General features: G+C 46.9%; 1 protein-coding gene and 1 long non-coding RNA gene across 3 annotated transcripts in view; one reads left to right on the forward strand and one right to left on the reverse strand.

The window, feature by feature from the left end:
- The window catches only part of BATF3 (basic leucine zipper ATF-like transcription factor 3), a 28,385-nt gene extending 6,972 nt beyond the window's left edge, over positions 1-21,413 (reverse strand). Inside the window, exon 1 of one of the 2 annotated variants that reach the window (XM_039533036.1) lies at positions 21,215-21,413. In XM_039533036.1, coding sequence (XP_039388970.1) covers positions 21,215-21,262 — 48 coding nt within the window. In that variant the 5' untranslated portion in view covers positions 21,263-21,413. Of the gene's footprint in view, positions 1-1,744; positions 2,091-21,214 lie in introns of those variants that run through there. The other variant, XM_039533035.1, reaches the window with a different exon arrangement.
- On the forward strand, positions 4,007-6,220 carry LOC120402411. Its single transcript, XR_005597224.1, has 3 exons — positions 4,007-4,066; positions 4,559-4,969; positions 5,635-6,220. It is a non-coding gene; the product is annotated as an uncharacterized LOC120402411 (long non-coding RNA).
- Positions 21,414-22,738: the final 1,325 nt, after the last annotated feature.

The raw sequence follows: 22,738 nt of genomic DNA on the forward strand, positions 1-22,738 counted from the left end.
TAACTTTCTGTTTTCATTATGGAGTCTTGATCATGGTTTGTGGAGGCTTTGGGAGGCTTTCCATTATAAATCCAATGATTAACTCTCCCTCGCATCCTGGAAAAATTCTCCGTCAGGTCTGAAATGTCATTTGCTTCCTCTCAGGCTGGAGCAGAATTTAATATATATATATATATATATATTAAAGGAATCGGGTAAATAAGCTTGCCTGCTAGCTAACAATGCCCAGCAACAGTTGTCTGCAGATCTAAGTCACATTCGACTTAGACAACAATAAGATTTTTATAGTCCAGAGAAAGCACATTCATCACCAAGCTGCAGCATATTCTGCAGAAGAGTGAGCTGGGATTGGGGAGCAGGGGGAGGAGTTCCCTAAGCATGCTGCAAGTATTCCCCCACAGCTCTGTAACAGGACATGATCACTTGCCTTTCATCTTGGTTTGGAAAGAAGACACAGAATTCATCCCAGCATGACAACGACAGCATTAAGGCTGCTGGCGGTGGCTGCTGTTGCTCCTAGCAATGTTTACTCCGTCAAGTTAACCACTGTTTCCTCTCTTACAAGGAAGATTTATACAACAGAGCAGAAAGTATTTAAAACTGCGTGTCCTCGATTGAAGAAGCTGTCCTGGTAGGAGCTGTAATGCACTGCTACCCAGACTGCTAAAGTCCGGGAACTGAACTCATCTCTGAGGTAACACTATTGAAATCAATGGAGTCACATCAGTGATGAATTCCACCCCACGTGTCAGACATGCACAGGAGAGACAGACGTCTGTGTGTGGTTTCATGAAAGGAAGGGCTAGAGCGGGCAAAAGGAGCGCCCATGGTAATTACAGATCCATGGAAAGAGGGCATCTCTTCCGCATCTTCTGTTCTCTTCTGCATCTTCCCTACGGGGTTAGAGATTACAGCACAGGCATGTCCAGGCAGGAGTTGGTGTCCCAAGACAAGGTCAGGACAACCAATACCAGCATCAACGAAATGCTGCTCTTTAGCTTGGGAAGCATGGAAGCAGCCATTTCTCTTAGGGTTGCCAACTCACCAGGATTGTCCTGGAGTCTCCAGGAACTCAAGATTAATCTTGAACTAAAGGTTATATCATGTGATGAAACCTCCAGGAATATGTCCAGCCAAAACTGGCAACCCTACGTTCTGATCATCCTGTCTCCTACCTGTACATCCTGATCCTGGCTCCATCCTGCAAATCTGCCCTGGAGGAGAAAAGCCTTCTCCGCCTGCACCTCCCACCTGACTCTGGTCACTATGTTATAGGGGATTCAGCATTATGTATTTGGGACCCAGTTCCAGCTGCGCCCTAGATCAGGACATGGTCCTGTCAAAAGTGATCCCCATGCTGGACTCCTGATCTACAGCCTCAGGAAGGTGGAGGTGAAGGATGCTATCTATGGCAGTGAGGAAAACATTTCCTTATGTGATGTCATTTGCAGGGAGTCCATAAAGAATAAGCAATAATTGCTCAAATTAAAGGGGGGGGGAGACCCCAGACGAGTCGGTGCCAAATTGAAGAATAGCACGAAGCGCTCACAACGCACTTTGAGGGGCATCGGCTACCTTTGTACGGGAGCGGGAAACGGGATGAGAACAGGCAGGGAAAAGCTGCTGAGTTCCCTGCCCACGCCCCGTGCTTCTCCACAGCCTGCTCCTGCCCTGCGGGTGTCCCTCCCCACGCCCCGGCTGCTGCGCCACTCGGACCCGGATTCACCCGGCCCCGGCCCGGTACCTGCGGCTGATTCCCATCGGAAGAGGCGCTTCGCTGCAGAACGCTGCCCGAAGCCGGGACCCCGTGCGACATCCCGGGAGCTGCTGAGCGGCCGGGGCCGCGGCGGGAGCCCAAAGAGCTGCCACGCTCCCCGCACCCCGGCCCCTGCCAGCGCACTCCTGTCCCCAGCCTCGCTAGGGGGAAACTCCGGCCCGGGGCATCCCGGCAGCCTGCACCTGCCTGCAGCGGCTCGCGCGCTCTCTGTGCTTCCCCAGCCCCCGGGGAGGAGCCGCCCCCTCTGCCCGGATCTGGCCGCGGCCGCAGCCTCCGGGAGGCAGAGCCTGGGAGTCCCGCACTCGCGGCGGCGGCGGCGGCAGCAGCAGCTCACTTGTCAATTTCATGGAAGTCACGTGGCGCCCTTTGAAACTTAGGAGGGAACTAGTTGCTAAACCGCAAGGGTGGCTGCGTGGGGAAGCGAGAGGGGCTGCGGAGCACGGCCAGGCGGGGGGAGGCCAGAGCTCCCTTCCCCCGCACGCCTCGGGGGGCTCGTGAGAGCGATACTCCGAGCCATGGATACCCTAGCGCAGGGGCAATTTGGGAAATAAGAACTGAAGGCTACGACCGGCACCGTAAAGCGATTCCTTGGCGATGGGAGCCAAACTCCGCCCCCCTCCCTAGCAAAGAGAGAACATGTCAGAGGGGGCTGGAAAGGAGAGTTTAGTTCAGCTCCTTAGAGGGAAAACTCAGGTCCGGCTCTGAAGGGGGGCAGGGATTTAGGGGGTGCTCAGATCTGAGGTTTGGACTTAGCCCCATTTCTACAATGACATGTTTTAAGGGCTAGGAGGAGGAGTATAAGGAGGAAGAGGAAACAGGATCACAGTCCTTAATACGCTCCCTCCTGCACAGCCATACACTGGATTAGATGGATTCTCTTGTGGGACAGTGAAACCAACCATTTCCCCTATTTAAAAAGGGTCTATCCTGCCAACAGGACAGTGATGAGAACAGTATAAATGCTTAGCAAGAAGGATGTTAACTACTAAAAATCATGGACTGAATAGACACACTGAATTTGTGCCTTATTATAAGAATGTATAAGGCACTAACAACCCTCCCAACTGCCTGCCTTCTCCCCCGCTTTCCTTCCCTCCCACGGGAAGGATGTTAACAGGCCAATTCACTTTGAAGGGGCCCTTGCAATGTGTTAACTTCTTATACTAAACAGTCTGTTCAACTGTGGTATTTAGCTGTGACACTTTGAGTTAAGCCTTGTCTACACTACAAAGTTTTGCTGACAAAAGGCAGCTTTTGTCTACAAAACAGTGAGTGCGTACATACTGCAATATGACTTTTGGTGGCAAAAACGCCCTGTTTTGGCAACAAAATACAACCACCCCAACGAGAGATGAAGGGTATGTATACACTGTCCACATTACAGTGCAGCCACAGCAGCACTGTGATATGGGCAGTGTAGTGATGCTTTATCGCTGGGGGGAGAGCTCTCCCAGTGATAAAAAATAACCACCCCCACAGCTCTCGGTGATAAAGTGCTGTGTACACTGGCGCTTTTCAGCACTAAAACTTTTGTCGCTCAGGGGGGTGTTTTTTCACACCCCTGAACAACTAAAGTTTTAGTGCAGAAAGTGGCAGTGTAGACACAGGGTATGGCTACATTGGCGAGTTGCAGCGCTGAAAAGCCTCCACCAGCGCTGCAATTAGTAAGTGGCCACACCTGCAGGGCACTTCCAGCGCTGCAACTCCCTGGCTGCAGCGCTGGCCGTACACCTCACTCAGCATGGGGAATAAGGATTCATCAAGTGTGGCCACACACCAGTGCTGTGATTGGCCTCCAGGGTATAAGGATGTATCCCAGAATGTTTTTATAAATTACTCTCTTTGTTTTGTTATGAACGAACTCCGCACGGAGCTCCGTTGCCGCTGCTGCTTATCTAAAAAACAAACAGAGCTCCTATTTGCAGTGATCATCTGTACCTGGCTGTAAACAATCAAATGAGAGGCAGTCAGGGAGTGAATGAAACAGCGGGGAGTCGTGTTGGCTGCAGGCTGTTTGCAATTAAGAGTTAAGACTAAGGGGTCGGAAACATGTTCTGATTTTTCAAGGCAGGAAGCTAAACACACAGTGTTGGCTCCAAAAATCTCCTCTCTCTCTCCCCCTGCTCCCTGTCACACTAGACCCCACTCCACCCCCCTCTTTTGAAAAGCACGTTGCGGCCACTTGAATGCTGGGATAGCTGCCCATAATGCATCACTCCCAACAGCGCTGCAAATGCGGCCACTCACCAGCGCTGGCTCTGCATAGCTGGATGACCAGCGCTGCAAACCGTAAGTGCAGCCATACCCACAGCCTTACATATTTTTCCTCTAAATTTTTGTTGACAAAGTGCCAGTGTAGATATCACATTTGATTTTATTGCTTTAATTGGCCTCCAGGAGGTGTCCCACAATGCCCATCGGGGGCCACTCTGGTCAGAAGTTTGAACTCTGCTGCGCTGCAGCCAGGAAAACAACCATCTGCCCCTCCCCCTTAGAAGTCCCAGGAATTTTTGAAATTCCATTTCCTGTTTGCTCAGCCTGGAGAGGTCTCATCGCATCTTCCCAGGTGCCCATGGCCAGTTATCGCAGCAAACGCTCTCCTGCTTCCACTTGGATCACTGCAGTATATGGGGAGAGGAGCAGTGCAGTCCCATGTACATACCTATGTAGGGTGACCCAATGTCCTGATTTTGTAGGGGCTTTTTTTATATGGGCTTCTATTACCCCCCACCCCCATCCCAATTTTTTCACACTTGCTATCTAGTCACTCTATACCTACAGGCACATTTCTCGAGGCTTGTGTGAAAAGGGCTGTGATCGGGACATGCTGCAGTGCAGAGCGATGATAAAGGAGCTGAAGCAGGCATACCATAAGGCAAGGGAGGCAAACCGTCGCTTCGGTACTTCACTTAAGATCTGCTGATTCTATAAGGAGCTGGACGCTATTCTCGGTGGTGACTCCATCTTCACCGCCAAGAGCCCCATGGATACTTCGGTGGGCCTGCAGGAGGTGGAAAGATGAACTAACCCAGAGAACAAAGTCACTGATGAAGAGGTGGAGTTAGATGAGGATGTGGAGCTCCCGGCGAGGTCTGCTGGTGGGGCAGGCAGCCAGGAACTGTTCACCACTCCAGAGGTGTCTGGTCAGTCTCAGCAGGTGCTCGCCAGTGAGCAAGAAGCAGAAGACACCTGGTAAGTGGCTTGGTTTGTGTAGTGTGGAGGTGGGCGCAGGACATAGCAATGCGGGAGGCTGGCTGTGTTTTCATAAGCTGGACATTTCCCTGTGTAGCTAATCAGTGTGGCGGAACAGGGTGTTGATGCATGCTGAGATCTCACGGGAATCCTCCAGAGAGATCTCTAGGAAAGTTTCCTGGAAGTACTCAGTAATCTCCTGCCCAAGGTTCCGTGGCAGAGCAGCTTTGTTCCTTCCCCCATTGTAGGAAACTTTCCTGCACCATTTGGCAATCACTTGTGCAGGGACCAAAGCGGCACACAGGCGAGCAATATAGGGAGCAGGGTGGAAGTCACAAGCATGTAGCAGATGTACCCTCCTTTCCCTGCTTACCCTTAGCAGTGAGATGTCTGCTAGAATGACCCCTGCCTGTGGAAAAGTGTGAGAGAATTTTAGAATTTTTTCCCTAGTCAGCTGCACCCTTGCAGAGTGAGTGCTCTTTCCCCATGTGGAGCACCTCCGCCCACATTCACCATGCTTTGGGTGTTCACAGAGATGTGTGCTTGCCAAGTGTCAGTCAGAAAGTGATTGAATGTTGCAAAAGGTGTATTTTACTGAAATGTTTCAATGTTGTGCATGAATTTAACAATCATGCTTCTGTGCACTGTTCCTTGTTCTTCACCAGATGTGGCCTTCAGGAACATCCCCCCCACCCCCGACACACACCGGCCGAGCATCTCCGCTGGATAAGAAAGTGCCCAAGCCAGAGCAAAGAAACCATGTTCCGGGAGGTACTGCACTCCTCCAATGCAGAGAAAGGTGAACACAAGGAGTGGTGAGAAGCCAAAAGGCAGGACAGAAAAGAAAATGAGGAGTTTGTTAAGGATGCTAGTAAGTGGATGAATAAAGTCATGGAGAAGCAAACACAGATGCTGAAGTCCTTAATAATGCTGCAGAGTGAGCAGATCTGTGCCCGCTCTCCCCTGCAGCACATTCAGAATTCTTTTCCATGCCCCCTCCCCCAACTCTTCCCACACAGTCCTTTCCAATTGCTGAGGCTTCTTGGTTTTGCCTTCGCTCCACCCCCTCAGACAACTTTCAGAGATGTGTGTAGGTCCAACTTTTATTATGAAACTCCGCCCTTCCCTGGTACCTCCTTTGCCACAAAGCATCTTTGTGTGTGTTGTTTCTTGTGCAATAAAAGCAAAGTTTTTGAATGGTAACTCATCTTTATTTGTTTTCTACAAATTGAGATAGCAGGCACTTCCAATACATACGCGGGCAGTTTATTCATGTGCTTGCTGGACTGTAAGGCCCCAAATGTCACCATTGCTTCCTAGGAAAACTACATGTAATGTAACATTACAGCACCAGAGATATACATTCCTGGTTCTCATTTTCAAAATGTTACCTCAAAGCCTCTCTGATTTGAATCCCCCCTCCCCCACATTTGGGGTCCTCTAACAACCCTGGTATCTGGCTGCTCAAAATCAGCAGCCAAGCAGTATGCCTCAACACTCCACCATTGAGCAAACCTTTCACCCTTACCTTCACAAACATTATGCAACGTACAGCACGTGGCTATGACCATGGGAACATTATCCTCAGTAAGGTATAACCTTCCATAAAGGCATCACCAGCGCAGCTTTAATCTGGAAAAGGCACATTCTCCTGTCATCCGGCACCTACTCAGCCTGTTGTTGAACCACTCCTTACTGCTGTCCAGGTTTCCTGTGTAAGCTTTCAAAAGTCATGGCTGTAGGGTACTCTGGGTCTCCCAGGATCACTATGACATTTCAACATCTCTGATTGTAATCTTCTGGTTTGGAAAGAAAGTGCCTGCTTGTAGCTTTCTGTACAGGCCGGTGTTCCTGAAGATACATGCGTCATGCACCTTTCTAGACCACCCCATGTTGATGTCAGTGAAACTCCCAGGGTGATCCACAAGCACCCGCAACACCACGGAGAAGCACCCCTTCCTATTGATGTACTGTGTTGCAAGGTGGTCTGGTGCCAAAATTGGAATGTGTGCCATCTATCGCCCCTCCACGGTTAGGGAAACCCAGTTCTGCAAAGCCATCCACTGTTTCACACATTTTCCAAAGTCATGGTCGTTTGTAGCAGGATGCAATTAATTGCCCTGCACACTTGCATTAACACAGCACCAACGGTTGACTTCACGACTCCAAATTGACTTGAGACCTACCAGTAGCAGTCTGGAGTCATCAGCTTCCACACAGTGATTGCCACATGCTTCTCTACCGAGAGGGCAGCTCTCATTCTGGGGTACTTGTGCCATAGTGCTGGGCAGGGCCGGTGCAAGGATATTTCGTGCCCTATTTGAAATTTCCGCCTTGCGCCCCCCCCCCCCGGCCCTGGGATCCAGGGCTGGCCCTAGCTAGTTTGGTGCCCCACACAGTCCCCCCCCCCACCCCGCCAGGCCTCCGCGGGGGGTGGGGTAACCCAAGACCTCCGAGGGGGACAGGGGCTGGCTACTTCCTGCAGGAAGTGGAGTGACCTGGCCCCAGCCTGCTCTGCTCCCCTGGCTCCCAGGCTTCGGGGGAGGAGGGAATCACCCCCCAGCACTCGCAGGTGGCGCAGCTGGGAGCCAGGGGAGCAGACCAGGCTGGGGCTGGGTTGCTCCACTTACCATGTGGTGAGTGCAGGGTCAGGCCTAGCTGCAGATTTCAGGAGAGTGGGGATGGAGTGGGAGCCATGGAGAGGAGCTGGGCCCCCCACGGCAACTCCCAGCCCCAGCTCACCTCCGCTCCACCTTCTCCCCTGAGCACGCCGGTGCCGCTCCACTTCTTCCGCCTCCCAGGCTTGCCACGCTAAACAGCTGCGCAGGGGCAGCATGCTCAGGGGAGAAGGCGAAGCGGAGGTGAGCTAGGGCTGGGAGCGGTTCCCCTGCACACACACCTGTTACTTGCTGTGGGCAGCCCTCCCCGCACCTCCCTGCCCCAGCTCACCTCCACTCCACCGCCTCCCCTGAGCACGCTTTTTGGTGCCCCCAACCACTTGGCGCCCTAGGCGGCTGCCTAATTGTTGCACCAGCCCTGGGGCTAGCTCCGCACACAGTTCCAGGAAGGTGGCTTTCCGCATCCGAGAGTTCTGCAGCCACTGCTCACCATCCCACACCTGCATGATGATATGATCCCACCATTCAGTGCTTGTTTCCCGAGCCCAAAAGCAATGGTGTACCCTATGCAGCTGTTCTGTAAATGCCAAAAGCAATCTAAAAAGTTGCTCCTATCCATATCACACAGCATGTCAGGCACCTGGGAGTCTTCTTCAGTTAGGAACTTCGCGATTAACTGCACTGCCATCTGCAATGTCTTCATGATAGTTAACAGAGCATATGCGGGATCCATCCCTTGTCATAAACATGCCCGAGTGCACAAAGAAGGGCCGTTGAAAAATGCTGTGAAAGAAAGCCAGAAGCCCATGGAGTTTTGGGACAGAAAGCAATGCATCACAGGACATCGAGCCCGGTCCCAAGATGTGCCAAGATCCGCTCCGCCATCCCACAACACCTAGCGACAGAAGGCGTGAAGCTGGACTGTGGGATAGGTACCGATAGTGCGTTGCTCACACTGTCAATGACAGTGCCCCAACTGTTGACGTGCTGTGCTGACAGAGGGAGCGAGTGTGACTATGATATTCTGATTTTTATTATGCCGACTTTTGAGCATCAACATCACTTTTTTCAACAAAACTTGATAATGTACACAAGGCCTCAGTTTCCCAGACAAGAAGAGATCGAAAGCTTGTTTCTTGCACCAACAGAAGTTAGTCCAATACAAGACACTACCTCTTGCACCTCGTCTAGCTAGAAAGACAAAGATGATGTAGGGACAATCGATATCTTGCTATGCCCAGAAGCTACCTCTGGCCTCATTATTCAGGAGGATCTCCTTTCATCAACACATGCATTGCTATAGTTCCCTGAATGTTTTTCTTGAAAAATTATTAGTACAAGTCAAAAGTTCAAGAGGTTAAATTTAACATATCTTGATAGTGACATATATGGAAGTTGATATGATACCACAGATGCAAAATGTTCCAATGCTACTTAAAAGGAAGATACATTGGTTTTACATTCCAAACTCCTCCCTGTACATGTGAGTCAACAGTTTTGCTTCTCTTTTAAAAATAACCAGAAGAAAAATGTTTCTCTGTTTCCCCCAAATTCTTTCCCCCACAAAATACACTGAGCCAAGGCTCAGGATGGGCAATATTAATTCTTGAACTTCTGACAAGTATGAGGTCTGATATTCTGTGATCCCTCAAGGTTACATGGAAGCTTGGTATGACTGAAAGGGAAGATTCTCAGCTTTGTAAAGAGAAACCTACATTTGTTTCTATTTTCCCAGTAGGTTCAGAGATATATATAGAAAAGCTTTTTTAGGGCATTTTTAAAGGTTTCCAAAATGTATGACTAATTTTCTCATTTCTCAGAGAACAGTGCAGTTGGTCTTGTAGTACCTAAGGCAGACTGGCTTTATGAGTGGAGGAATATGAAACAACTCAAATATTTCTAAAGTAGTTTTTCTAAACATGAGGGGTCGATACTGAGGATATGGAGATGCAATATGGTATTTACCTTTGTATGGACTGTTATTTGGGATAATCTGAATAATTCACTTGTGGCTTCACCCCTCATGGGTAATACAGCCATTTCAAACTCATCCCAGCTAAACCTCCCACGTTATCACATATTCTCTATGGAGGGGATTCCACTGACATCAATGGACTTTGGATCAGACCCCCTGTGCAAGTGGAATAAAATCATCCCTGGTGTAACAACACTGATGTCAGAAGTGGAGTGGACTTCAGTGCAGTTATACTAGAGATAAATGTGGGCCAGATACTATGCACGTATTGTCTAGGGATCATGAAGTGAGATGTTTGAAAAGCTATTTTTCACATGCACTAGTCATTGTATTCCTTTATAAGAAATACTTAGCACATTTTTCATTTAGATTCAAATCGAGTCTGACTGCTGAAAACATGCAATCCTTTTGTTTCAAGATTAAAAGGTTAAGCCATGTTTATTATCCAAATAATATTTTAACAACATTATGGAGCATTAGTCTTTAACACTTACACTTTTCTTTTCATCTTCAAATTATTTTTCAGACATTAACATATTGATTCTTTCCATACCTCTTTAAACTAGGCAATGGATATTTGTATTGGTTAAAATGTCTATGCACATTTAGATGAAATATCTAAATAGCTTACTAATAGCATACATTATTTTGTTCAGCTGTGAAATTCATAGACTCAAGCCCAAGAAAACACCCAATAGATGCTGTAGTTGTAAAGCCTCAGCTAATCTATCATAATGATCTAATTGGGCACGTCTACATTTTTAATTGGGTACTTCTGCGTTTTTCTGGTATTCCCAGATCTTTTCATGTGATTCATACAATTTAAATTAATGTCAAGTAATACAGCTCACAAATTAATGTACAATATCAATTCAATTACATGGAATATAAAGCATTAAGGCCAGGGACTTGATCCAGCACTCAGGGAAGTCCATGGGAGTCAGATGAAGGCTGGTCCAGTGGTTAGTGCATTAGCTTGGGACCCTGGAGACCCAGACTCAACTCCTTGCTCTACGCAAGTCACTTTGACCCAGCTCTTCAAGAGTATTTAGACACCTAACTAAATTGGTTTCAATGGGAGTTAAGCAGACTTTGGGAGAGCAAATTCCTGTGTTCTAGTGCCAGCTCTTACTGTATTGCTCAGGCAAGCATCTTAAGCATCCCCTATCTCATTTTACCCAACTGCAAAATGGGTATTGCAACAGCACACAGCTATATCAAAGAGCCTAAGAGGTGTCACAACATTTGAACCTCAGACGACTGATGCTAGAAGTATTGAGCTGCACTAGCCAAATGCAAGGTGATGTACAGTAGTTGACACAAAACCAATTTCATTATTTGTTTCTCCCTGTGCACACACAAGTTCCATTGCCATCGCTGGAAGACAAGTGCATAAGAGGACAGTAGATGTATCTATAATTGAGAAATTACACACATTTGAGGCTATGTCTGCACTGCAGCTAGGAAGTGTAATTGCCAGCTTGCGTAGACCTACGAGCACTAGTTATAGTTGACCTAGCACCTAAAATTATCAGAGTTGCCACAGCAGCACAAGCGGTGGCTTGGGCTAGCCGTCCAAGTACAACTCCATCTGCGATTCTAGGTACTTGGGAGGCTAGCAGCTGGAGCCACTGTGGCCACACTGCTATTTTTAACATGCTAACTCATGCAGAACTAGGGCACATCTGTCTACCTGAGCTGGGAATTACACATCCCCGCTGCAGTACAGACATATCCTTAATTGCACTGAAGAATTTGGTTTGGTTAAATTTGGGGGAAAACTTCTATATCACATACCTAGTACACTGTAAATTCTAGGAGCAATTGTCAATGTAGACATATTCAATCCTCTTTCTTTAGGAGTTCTGTATAAGCACACAAGAATCCTGCGGCTTCGTAAGTCAGTTCAAAACTTCCATTGACCTACCTGAGAGTAGGATCAAGGCCCAAATCATAACAGAAATGCCCCTGAATTATACGGTGCCCAACTATAATCCAGTTCAGATTTATAGTTTCAAATCCCAATTTGAAATAAAATCAAGTATTTTGTAATATTTCAAAATAAAAAACTGAGAAATAAAGATCAGCCAAGACCTTCAGATTTCACTTAAAATCATGCAACAGGGGAACAAATTGTGGCTCTAAGAAGGAAAACAGAAAATATATTTTAATAATTGTGGAAATCAATGTCGTTCTTCAGAATGACCTTTTAAAAGATTCTTCCACAACGCGGTGGGATATTCTGAATGCCAAGGATATGGAACACGTTCATGCTCCCCTAGCTCTACTCAAATGGGCAGAGCTGTTCAGATCTTGCTTATGTACACATTGTATAGAGACTGTAGGCCAATAGCAGATTTGGTGGGCAGGATGGATTTTTTAAATTTGGCTGATAGACTGAAGCAATGAACCACGTTCTACTGATGGAGACAAACTTTGTAGCAGATGTTTACTTGTTAAAGGAGCATCCAGCCCTTTGTAAGCCAACATCAATATAAACACATGGCTAGATTAGCAAATGTAGGAAAAAGTTGTGCGTAATGCCGTATGCAGATTGTCGTAAAGGCAATTGGCAGCAGGACTGATTTCTCAGCACTGCCAATCTGCTGCTGTTTGCCAAAGAGCTTTACAATTGGCCTTCAAAAAGGATGAGCCAGAGAACATTTGTTTGGTGAGCAGCTAAACACCACATGGATTGTGGTTCCTGGTTTGACGTCCAGTGACCTGTTATGGAGCCTCCTAGCAGTTAAGTTACAGGGGGTGGTAAAATGGATTAAACAGTAGTTTGGGGTTTTCTGCAGAAAATATTGGGTGCGGTTCTTTGGCTTGTATGATGCATCTGTTCTGGACTTAAAATCCATGAATCCAAGATAATCAACGTTGATGCCAACTGTCCTCCTGAGAAGTGTGTTCAACTGTCAATATTTTACTAGCTTTACTTTTAAAATGCTCGTACTTTAGAGAGCACACAAGTAATTCGCTCTTGCTGATGCAGTCTGAGGTTGCGAGATGATGTGCACTGTAGGGTGGAGGGCTCAACGATCTGGCATTGCTGTTTGGGAATTACCAAACCCATGATGAAGGCTGCTTTACTGCATGAAGAGATGAGAGGGTTGACTTTAAAATAATTCTGTTCTCACCCCCTGCTCTCCACTACAACATTTTTTTCTTAAAATTTGCAAATACAACTGCTGCTCATGAAAGCAAGGGGCTTGTAGTAGACATGAAACATGCTTGTTTCAAGCAAGTAGGGCTTATGCGTCACACATGTAACTGCGTCAATGTACCTTCACAGATATTGGCTATACTAGTGCCACTGTAGTCAGGGACTCCAAGTTTGAGCAGAGAACACCAGCTATGCCAGACTGTATGATGGTTTTCTGAGCTACAGGTACAAGAATGAGATCAAACACACTGAAGCATTATTATAAGTGCACTCGTTTTAGTATTGGCCTAAAACAGAGGACAAACTTATCCCCTCCTTTGAAGAAATCCACATAGGTTATTTGGGCAGAGAACCCTGAGGAGTTTCCAAGGGATTGTCCTGGTGTGCGTGCAGGGGATGGGGGAGAGTGGAGGAATGTGTGTGTGGGAGGGAATTGGACTCTAATATCTGTGGGTCTGCAGGGGAAAAAGCCCCATTTAATGAGGATGCAGAGAAACACTGGACTGCTCCCTCTGTGGAGCTTTCCTGCTTTTCCACCAACACATCTTTTCCAGGAGTTATGCCGTCATTGATTTTGGTCCTCCCTGGGGGGTAGAGATGTAGTTGCAGAAGGGATCCAGCAAAAGTTAGCACTGCACTAATACCCAATCTGTTTATCAGGGACAATAGTGCTGGGGTATGTGGTGTATTTAAAATTAAGTCAAAATTGCAAGATATCACTTTAAGTGTAAGTGGTTTCCTGATCCTACTCGCAGGCTAGGGGGCTCAGTAAGAAGTGTGCAATCTGCATCACTCTTGTGCAGCCAGTCCGCAGATAGCCAGCCTAGAGTATGGTGGGGTAAGCTGTTTTGGGGTTCTTATGGGCTAGGGTTCTGAGTTATAAGAAAGAGCAGTGTTATGGTACAAACTTTCAGCAAGAGCATTTTGTATGCTTATCTAACTTCTGTGTATATATGCTGTGAACAGGGCCCTCCCTAGGGGCCTGCGGGGCCCAGGGCAGAAGTGACAGATTTGTCTCTTCTGGGACCGACCGCACTGGCCAATCGCACCGGCTCACGGGGGCCCAAAGCGGTTGCCCTGATTTGCCCTACCCAAGGGATGGCTCTAGCTGTGAACATAATAGGGAGAGAAGTTAGTCCCCTGCTACAGCCAACCTATACCAAATCTGGCAGACTACCAATCCTTTAGAGCTCTGACAATGGAGAGTTTCCAAGAGGTTCCAAAAGGACAGACAATACTGCAAGAGACAATCCCCTTGAGAGATCTGGCTACGTAAGGTCTCCTTCGTTCACAATAACAAAGGAAATGAAGGGGGTAAAAACTTCCTTAGAGAGCAAGCTTCCGTTTAGTGCATAAGAAAATACATAAGGAACTTCTGCTGTGGATTGGAAGTATTATTTGAGCAGAAGCACATGTGCATGAGAAAATTTGTCAAAGAGAAATTGAATCCAGAAAGCAAAGACTAGTCATTTGGGTTTACAACACAACATACAAAGTTTTGTTGTGAAAGTTTAGCAGCAATTTGTTTACAAAGTTAAATTGCAAACTATTCACACTACAGTATTCAGAGAGAAATACTGAAGCATCATAGGTAGGCAATGCACATGCAATGGTTGCTCTGGAGGGAGGCAGAATTAAGTTTAACATAATTCCATATTTTCAGACTTAGTTTTAAAACTACTATAAACTTTGTAAAAAAAATTATTTCAATTTTACACCTTATTTCAAACATCAAAATTCCAGTAAGGTTTTTACACTTACATACACACAAAAATTCTATGTCTTTATAACCTTAACTTCATTTTAGTGACAAGTTTGTTTTGCTATTTTTTAAAGAATGTTTTCAATGAAAAATACTGGTATTCCTGCTATATGAAAGTATTGTTAGGACAGCAGAACACCAGATGGCATTGTTAATGGTCTTACAAATTCTTTTTCTAATGACTTGTCAATAAAAGATCCATAATGTATTTGACCTAAAAGTACAGAAAGCATGTTACGGGAGAAATGGTCACTTACTGTAACTGTGGGTCTTTGAGATGTGATGCAATGTGTGTTCCACTAAGGGGTGTGTGCACTCAGCACATGGAGCTGGAGAATTTTGCCTACGCATAAACATGCAGTGCTTGTGCCTCATGGCCATATCCCTTCCCCTGGCTATATGGGGCGGCAGTGCCCCGACCCCCCTCAGTTCCTTCGCACACTAGAGTCCGATACAGAGGGGATGGAAGGTCATGGAATACATGTCTGCATTACATCTCTGCATCACACCACTGTTACAGTAAGTAACCATTTCTTCTTCTTTGAGTAGATGCAGCTATGTATTTCACTTAGGTGACTCACAAGGAACACCCTCAGGAGGCGGGGCTCAGAGTCTATCTACACAGGGATGGCAGAATTGCCCTCCCAAATTTTGCATCAGCTCTGGAAGATGCAGTAATGGCATAGTGGTTTGTAAAAGTACGTGGCAGCCCCGGAAATATCCAATATTGAGACGTCACTAAGGAACGCTATTGACGTAGCTTGTGCTCTTGTAGAATGAGCTCGCACCTGCCGAGGAGGTGTGATTGAGGCTATTTTATATGCAGACTTGATACAGGATGTCATCCATTTAGAGATTGTTTGGGAAGAGACCACTTGCCCCTTCATAAGATCTGCATATGACACAGAGGAGGTAAAGCACAAAATGGTTTAGTCCTGTCCAGATAAGAGGCAAATGCATAAAGATGCTGCTCCTCTGAAGATGAATATGGCTTTGGAAAGACCACGAGTAAATATACCATCTGGTTCTAATGAAACTCAGACCACTTTAGATACAAATTTTGGGTGTGGCCATAAAGTCACTTTGTACTGGGAGAATTGTGTATCAGGAGGCTCTGCGTTCACAGCCTTCAATTCACAGACTCTCCCAGTAGATGTTATCGCAACCAGGAATGCAGTTTTCTGACATAAAAGCAGAAAGGGACAAGATGACAGAGGCTTGAACGGAGGTCCCATTATTCCAACACTGTATTAAGGTTTCACAGAGGAACTGGTTCTCAGACCAGAAGGTGGAGACAAAGAAGCCCTTTTAAGACTCTTGCTACCATAGCATTGGAAAAGACTGATCTTCCGTCAATGGGGAGATGAAATGCTGAAGTTTCTGCCAGATGCACCCTCAATGAGCTAAGTGCAAGGCCCAAAGACTGAAGATGCAACTAGTACTCCAGGATGTCCTGAATAGCGGCCAGTGTCAGTTGAATTCTGCAGGCTGCTGACCACACCAAAAACTGCTTCCATTTTGCCAAATAGGCATCTCTGCTAGAGAATCGTCTACTGTTGAGTAGAAACTGTTGAACGGCCCCAAACAACACTCTTCCTCCACCTCATTAAATTATGAAGTAGCCATGCAGCAAGACGCAAGGTGTGATTATGATTCTGCTTAAGTAGGTCAGGAGGGAGAGGAAGGAACTTGGGAGGCTGAATCAACAGTGCAAGAAGTTTGGAGAACCAGCATGCCGTCAGTCATGCTGGGGGCAATGAGGATGAGCTTGGCCCGATCCACTTTCAACTTGAGGATGACCCATGGAATAATCAGGATTGGAAGAAATGTATACAGAAGAGTCGACTGCTGGCTGAGATGGAAGGTGTCTGTGAGGGAGCCCAGACTGAGCACCCCTTGAGAGCAGAACAGATGGCATTTTCGTTCTCTCGCAGAAAACAGGCTGATCATCAGAATGGCCCAAGCTGCAAAGATGACCCACAGGATGCTTGTCTTCAGGGACCACACGTGACTCAGGGAAAAATTCCTGCTGAGATGGTCCATGAGATAATTCTGGGCCCCAGGCAAGGGGTCAGCTATTGGAGTGATACTTTCGTCAATGCAGAACTGCCACAACCTGATCACCTCTTGGCGGAGCACCCTGGGGTGTGCTCCCCCTTGCCTGTTCACATAATACATCACAGTGGTATCATCAGTAAGTATGTGAACCACTCAGCCCCTAATGTGGTTCAGAAAAGCATGACAGAAGCATTGTAAATGGCCTGAAGCGCCAGCACTTTGATATGCAGTGAGGTTGCCTGCTCCGACCAGACCCTGAACTTTCAGTGACCCCAGATGTGCTCTCCAGCCTATCAGGGAGGCATCAGTGACAACAGACTTGGTTGGTAGGGGCCAGACAAAGGGAACACCCTGACAAAGTTTCCAGAAACATCTATCACTGCAAGGAGTCCAGGACCAACTGAGGGATATGGACCAATCTGTCCAAGGAGTGAAGAACTGGACAGTAAATTGTCCTAAGCCACATTGGAAGGGGGCAAAGCTGCAACCTTGCAAATGGACCACCTGCGTGCAAGTACACGTGTGGCCCAAGAGCAGTGTCAGATTAGCCACTGGGCCCATGCCCAGGGCCCCGGCCAATTGCGGGGCCCTTGGAAAAATGGGCACCCTGTGCCCTGCCTGGCGCTCCTGCCAGGGAGCAGGGTTAGGGCATGGGGGCTTGCCCTGCCCCATCGGCACTCCTGCCAGGGAGCGGAGTCGGGGAATGGGGGCTTGCCCTGCTCCACCTTGTGCTCCTGCCAGGGAGCAGGGGAAGCCCCCACAACCCTACCCTGCTCCCAGGCAGGAATGCCGGGTGCGAAAGGGAAGCCCCTGCACCCCACCCCGCTCCCCAGCATGAGTGCCAGGCAGGGGGGCAAGCCCCCGCACCCAGACCCCATTTCCCCGGCAGGCATGTGGGGTGGGAGGGACTGCAGGCAGAAGGGGTGGAGTGGGGCCCCCACTTGTTCTGGCCCAGGGCCCCACAACCCCTTAATCCTCCTCTGCCCAAGAGCCTCAGGCATATCTGAGCTGTCGTGGAATGCTGGACTGCAGATGAAGGCAAAGGTGGCCAATTGTCTGAAAATGGTAGGTTGGCAAAAATGCTCTCAGACTTGTAGAATCTATTAGGGCCCCAATGAACTTGATTTTCTGAGTTTGAACCAACATTGACTTCCCGGTTGTTAGGATGAACCACAGACACTCAAGTATGCACACTGTAATGCATACTTGAGAAAGAAAGAGCTTCCTTTCTGGACCTGTCCCTTAGCAGCCAGTCATCCAGATATGGGAAGATATGAATACTCTTCTTTCTGAGGTATGTTGTCACTACAACCATACACTTGGTAAAAACCTGGGGGGGGGGGGAGGGGAAAGAGGGCAGAAGAGAGGCCAAAAGAAAGCACTGTGTACTGAAAATAGCACTCTGCCGTGACAAACTGGAGTTTTCTGTGGTTCAGCAAACCTGCCACATGAAAATAGGCATTCTGAAAGTCCAGAGCAGCAAACCAGTCGTTCTGAGACAACGTGGGGAGTCTAGTTGATAGGGTGACCATTCCAAACTTCATGTACCTGATATGTTTATTGAGTCTGCAAAGGTCGAGAATGGGTCTTACCCCGCCTTTGGATTTGGGGACCAGTAGGTACTGGGAATAGAAGCCCTGATCTTGGTGATCCAGAGGAACTTCCTCCACCACTCCCAAAGCCAGTAGAGAATGGACATGCTTGAGGAGTAGTATCTTGTGAGAAAGGTTTCTGAAGAGGGGTGGGGAGGAGGAGTGGAGAGGAACTGGATAGCATAGACCGAACTGACGGTGCTTAGGACCCAGCTGTCGGTTGTAATTGAGTCCCAAACATCATAAAAGCAAAGCCATCCTGTCCTTGAATAGAGGCGGGGTAAAGGGAGAGATGGCTGGGACACTGCTCTGGACCAAGGAATCAAAATGGGCACTTGGGAGACATTGGGGGAGGGCATGTGGACTGTCCGAACCCTTCTCCTCTGGGCCCTATGCCCCTTTCTGGGGTAGTCCCACTGTCTTGGGAGAGGAAAAGGCTGCCCAAAGATGCATTGCAGATGTCAATGCATCTGTTGTTGACCACCATAGTGGCGCCTTTGCAGTGACGGTGCATACACCCCCAGGGAAGAGAGGATAGCTCTGGAATCCCTGAAGGAGTACAGTCTCAGTCTTGTCCAAAAAAAGCACCCAGCCATTGAAGGGCAGATATTCTACAGCCTGCTGCACATTGGGAACAATCCCCGAATTCTGCATCCAGGACTTCCTTTTAATGGTCACCATGGAGGCCATAACTCTGGATGAAGGGATTGCAACATCTTTTCCACCAAGCAGCCTTCAGTGATCAACACCCAAAACTCCTCTGTGGAGGTTTCAGGCAGCTTCTCTGCAAACTTAGGCACAGCAGTCCATTTTACGAAGTTGTATTTGGACAACAGTGCCTACTGGTTCACAATCTGTATTTGCAGGGAGAAGGTGGTGTAAATTTTCCTACCCATTAAGTCCATCTTTTAGACTTCTTGTCTGCTGGGCTCTATCAGTCACTGTGGTTACTACCAGGGAATTTGGGACCGGTTGGGAGTAAAAGCCTTCCAATTCCTGCACCAAGACTAAGCAGTGTTTCTTCATGTGCTTCACAATAGGTGGTACTGAAGCTGGCATGCCCCAAAGAACCTTTGCAAGATCTAGGAGCACATCATTTATAGGGAGGGCCACTTTCCCAGGAGCAGACGGCTGCAGAATATCCAACAACTTATGGGTGTTCTGCAGGAACTCTGCTGAAATGCTCAGCGCAGTCTTGGAGATCACTAGGCATAAGGATAAGACATTCATGGCCAGAAGGTGCTGGGCCAGGGCCCCCCATCCCAACAGTGAGATGAGTGCCAATCCTGGTACCCATTGTGCTCCATAAACAGCTCCTGATGAGGGCCAGGCAGTGGAGAATGAGAGGAGGAAGAGCCCAGCCTCGATGTCAAGTAGTTTTGAGTTTCTGGGGATAATGGTGGAGCCAGCCTTGAAGGAGCAAGTAACTGGTCTGACTATCCGTTCCCCAAAAAGAAGGAGCCCGCTGGCACTGACAGTAGAAATGGTACTGTCAGCACTGAGTACACCTCCTTTGTTCCCAGTGCTGGGAGTTGCACTGACCCCAAAGTCAGCAGTAGCATCAAAGTACGGTGACGATGCTGAAATGGAGTGCGGGGAGAGCCACCACAGTACTATTAATGATGCCTAATGCAATGGGGCCGAAGCAGTCCCTTACACCAAGCCCAGCACCAGCTCTGCTTCCAGACTGTGGAAAGTGAACATTGGGGGGTGGTGCCAACAGACCCAAAAGTTCAGCAGCCCATAAAACAATGAGACTATAAACTACGTAGCATTGGCAAAGTCCTGGGCCAAGGGAGAGGTTGGGATGGAAAGGCAAAGATGGTCAGCTAGCATGAAAACAGCCAATGCTAGCATCACTCATTAGTACTGGACTCGGGTTCTCTCCTAACTACATACAACTAGGAAATACACTAAGCAATAGTTCTTAACCTCACAATTTTTCACTGCACAGAGCTTCAACTCCAACCATGAGTGGTAAGAAGGCACTGAGGTGGGGTCGGGACAGTGCTGCCTCATATAGCCAGGAGAGGGGATATGGCCACTCCTCTATCAGTACTGCTACACAAATTTCTCCAGCTTCAGCACACACACCTAAGCTGCATCTACTTAAAGAAGAACTTTTAGTGTGCTCTAGCAGGACCCACACAATGAATTAGCAGTATGCTGTAGATTCACACTCTGGCTTGCCACACACTACTTCACCATGTAGACAAGCGGTTAGTGTGCAAGCAGTACACAGTCCTTGCAGAAATGCTGTATTGTTAATTTGATGGTATAGTTTTCTTTGGGGGAGCTGTGGCAATCAGCAAGAGTTTGTTCTCTTTCTTAATCTCTCCAACTAGAGTAAATTCTTGGGGAAGAGTTGCTTCTTAGAAACTGGGCATTGGGTAGAGATTTCTGAAAAAGGAATTTACTTACATGCTCTTTGTGATCACCTCTGTTCAAGAACCAGTATATAAAGTGTAAATAAAACAAGTTACAACAAAAATAAACCCAGACTATGCATCACTGATTTCTCCTCCAATGGGAGCGGATCTGTAGGGCCCCAACATTTGCTGCTGCTTGAGAGAGTGGCAACAATGTAAGATTTTAGATTTTTCATCTAAAATGAAAAATGTAATGGGTCAAAAATCCAATTTATAATGGAAATGTGGCTGGGAACTTTAACTATCAAGAACAGTCTTTCCTTTATGGAGTAGGTAGCTCTTGCAGAATTCAGAGGCTATATTAAGAACTACCAGACGTCTCCTGATGCAATACCAATTTACCCTGTTAAAAATAAAAGTTTGACTGTTGGGCCATTTCAGTAAGTGCACACTTCCGACACTTGCCTTGCAACATTGCTGATTTCTGTGGAAAGTTCACTGAAGGGGAAAAGTATCTTAGAAAGAAAAACGAAGCGCTTTGCATATTCAGACCAAGAAAGAAAAAAAAACAAAACAAAAGACAGAACACTTGAGGCCATGCACAAGGAACATTGCAAAAGTACATGAAGGGTCACTCTTTGGTTCGCATTAAAAAGCTTTCCATATTTATAAACAGCAACGTATGTACCATATAATTCATCTTACCACATCCGCTCCAAAGAGAAGCCTTTTGGGACGTTCTGCCTCTGTCATGTCCTCTGCCAGTAGGTCTGGTCCATGGTTGTCATCAGATATCCTGAACTTCGTAAGAGCATCCCTGTTCAGATACAGAGCCTATGTCAAGGGTCAGCAACCTTTCAGAAGTGGTGTGCTGAGTCTTCATTTATTCACTCTAATTTAAGGTTTCGCATGCCAGTAATACATTAGTTTTAAATTATAGACTTATAGAAAGAGACCTTTTAAAAACATTAAACTATTGTTGTATGTCAAGTAAATTAGGTTTTAAAAATGTTTAAGAAACTTCATTTAAAATTAAATTAAAATGCACTGCCCCCTGGACCGGTGGCTAGGACCCGGGCAGTATGAGTGCCACTGAAAATCAGCTTGTGTGCCACCTTTGGCATGTGTGCCTACGCATAAGACTTAAAGTGATATTTTTGTTTCTTACCAAGTTTCCCTTTGACCACTTTGCTTAACCTGGTAGCCTCACCTCTTTTCCCCTACCACTCGGGTTTGTCTCTTCTTCCACATCACATCCTGTGATTGGAATGTTCTCCCTGCTGCAGAACACCAAGCATCCATACTCACTTCATTCATATCCTTCTTGAAATCCCACCTTTCATGGAGCCTTAAAACATTGTCAATATGATGCCATCTTCAGCTCTGTTTATAAAAGTAGCTCCAAGATGTCTTGCTCAGGTTCTATTAAGGTGTTTACCTGATTTTTGCCTTTTGGAATTCTTGTTCCTTGGGTCAGAAGTCAAGTCTGTTGATTTGTACAAATCAAACACACTGTTGGTGCTTAACTACAACTGTTAAAGAAGAAGAGCCAAACGCTCCCTGAAACCAACTAGAGACTTTCTTATGCCATTCTATTAACTTAGGAGATGCTTAGATACTAGTGATGGATGCCAGTAAAAAATCCTAAAATAAATAGCACTCACATATTGGTCTTACAAGTAGAAGAGGAGGAGTTTTATCTGCAGGGTTGAGGGAAAAGAGGCAGAGGGAACTGAGAAGAATGTGTGTGGATCAACATTTGGGTGAAGGAATGGGGTGGTTGGTGTCCTTCTCATCCTCACCAATAAAAAAAAAAAGCACACAACCGTGCATAATGCAGGTGGATTGTGTTCTTCCTTCCTATCTATATTCTATATGCTAAAATAATCCCACCACTCTTGCAATCCCAGTCTTGGGCCTCTCAAGTAGATATTTCTGTTCATACTGAGTTATGCAGTGGTTTGGAGTGGATACATAAGAACCAGAATGGGACCAGTACCTAGGGTATTATTGGGACTGTCCTGATGTTAGGGGCTTTGTCTTAGGATCCTATTTTACCCCTTGCGCCCATGTCCCACTTTTTCATACTTGCTATCTGGTCACCCTACTAGTACCCAAGACAACATCTGAAAGTGGTTTCCAAAGGTAACCCACTAGAGGCACTACATATTCCCAGATTAGATAGTTACTCTTGAAGTGGTAAATAAATTAAATTGAGATTTCATATAG

This window comes from Mauremys reevesii, linkage group 3 (assembly GCF_016161935.1).
Source record: "Mauremys reevesii isolate NIE-2019 linkage group 3, ASM1616193v1, whole genome shotgun sequence".
In the NCBI taxonomy this organism is placed as follows: domain Eukaryota; kingdom Metazoa; phylum Chordata; order Testudines; family Geoemydidae; genus Mauremys; species Mauremys reevesii.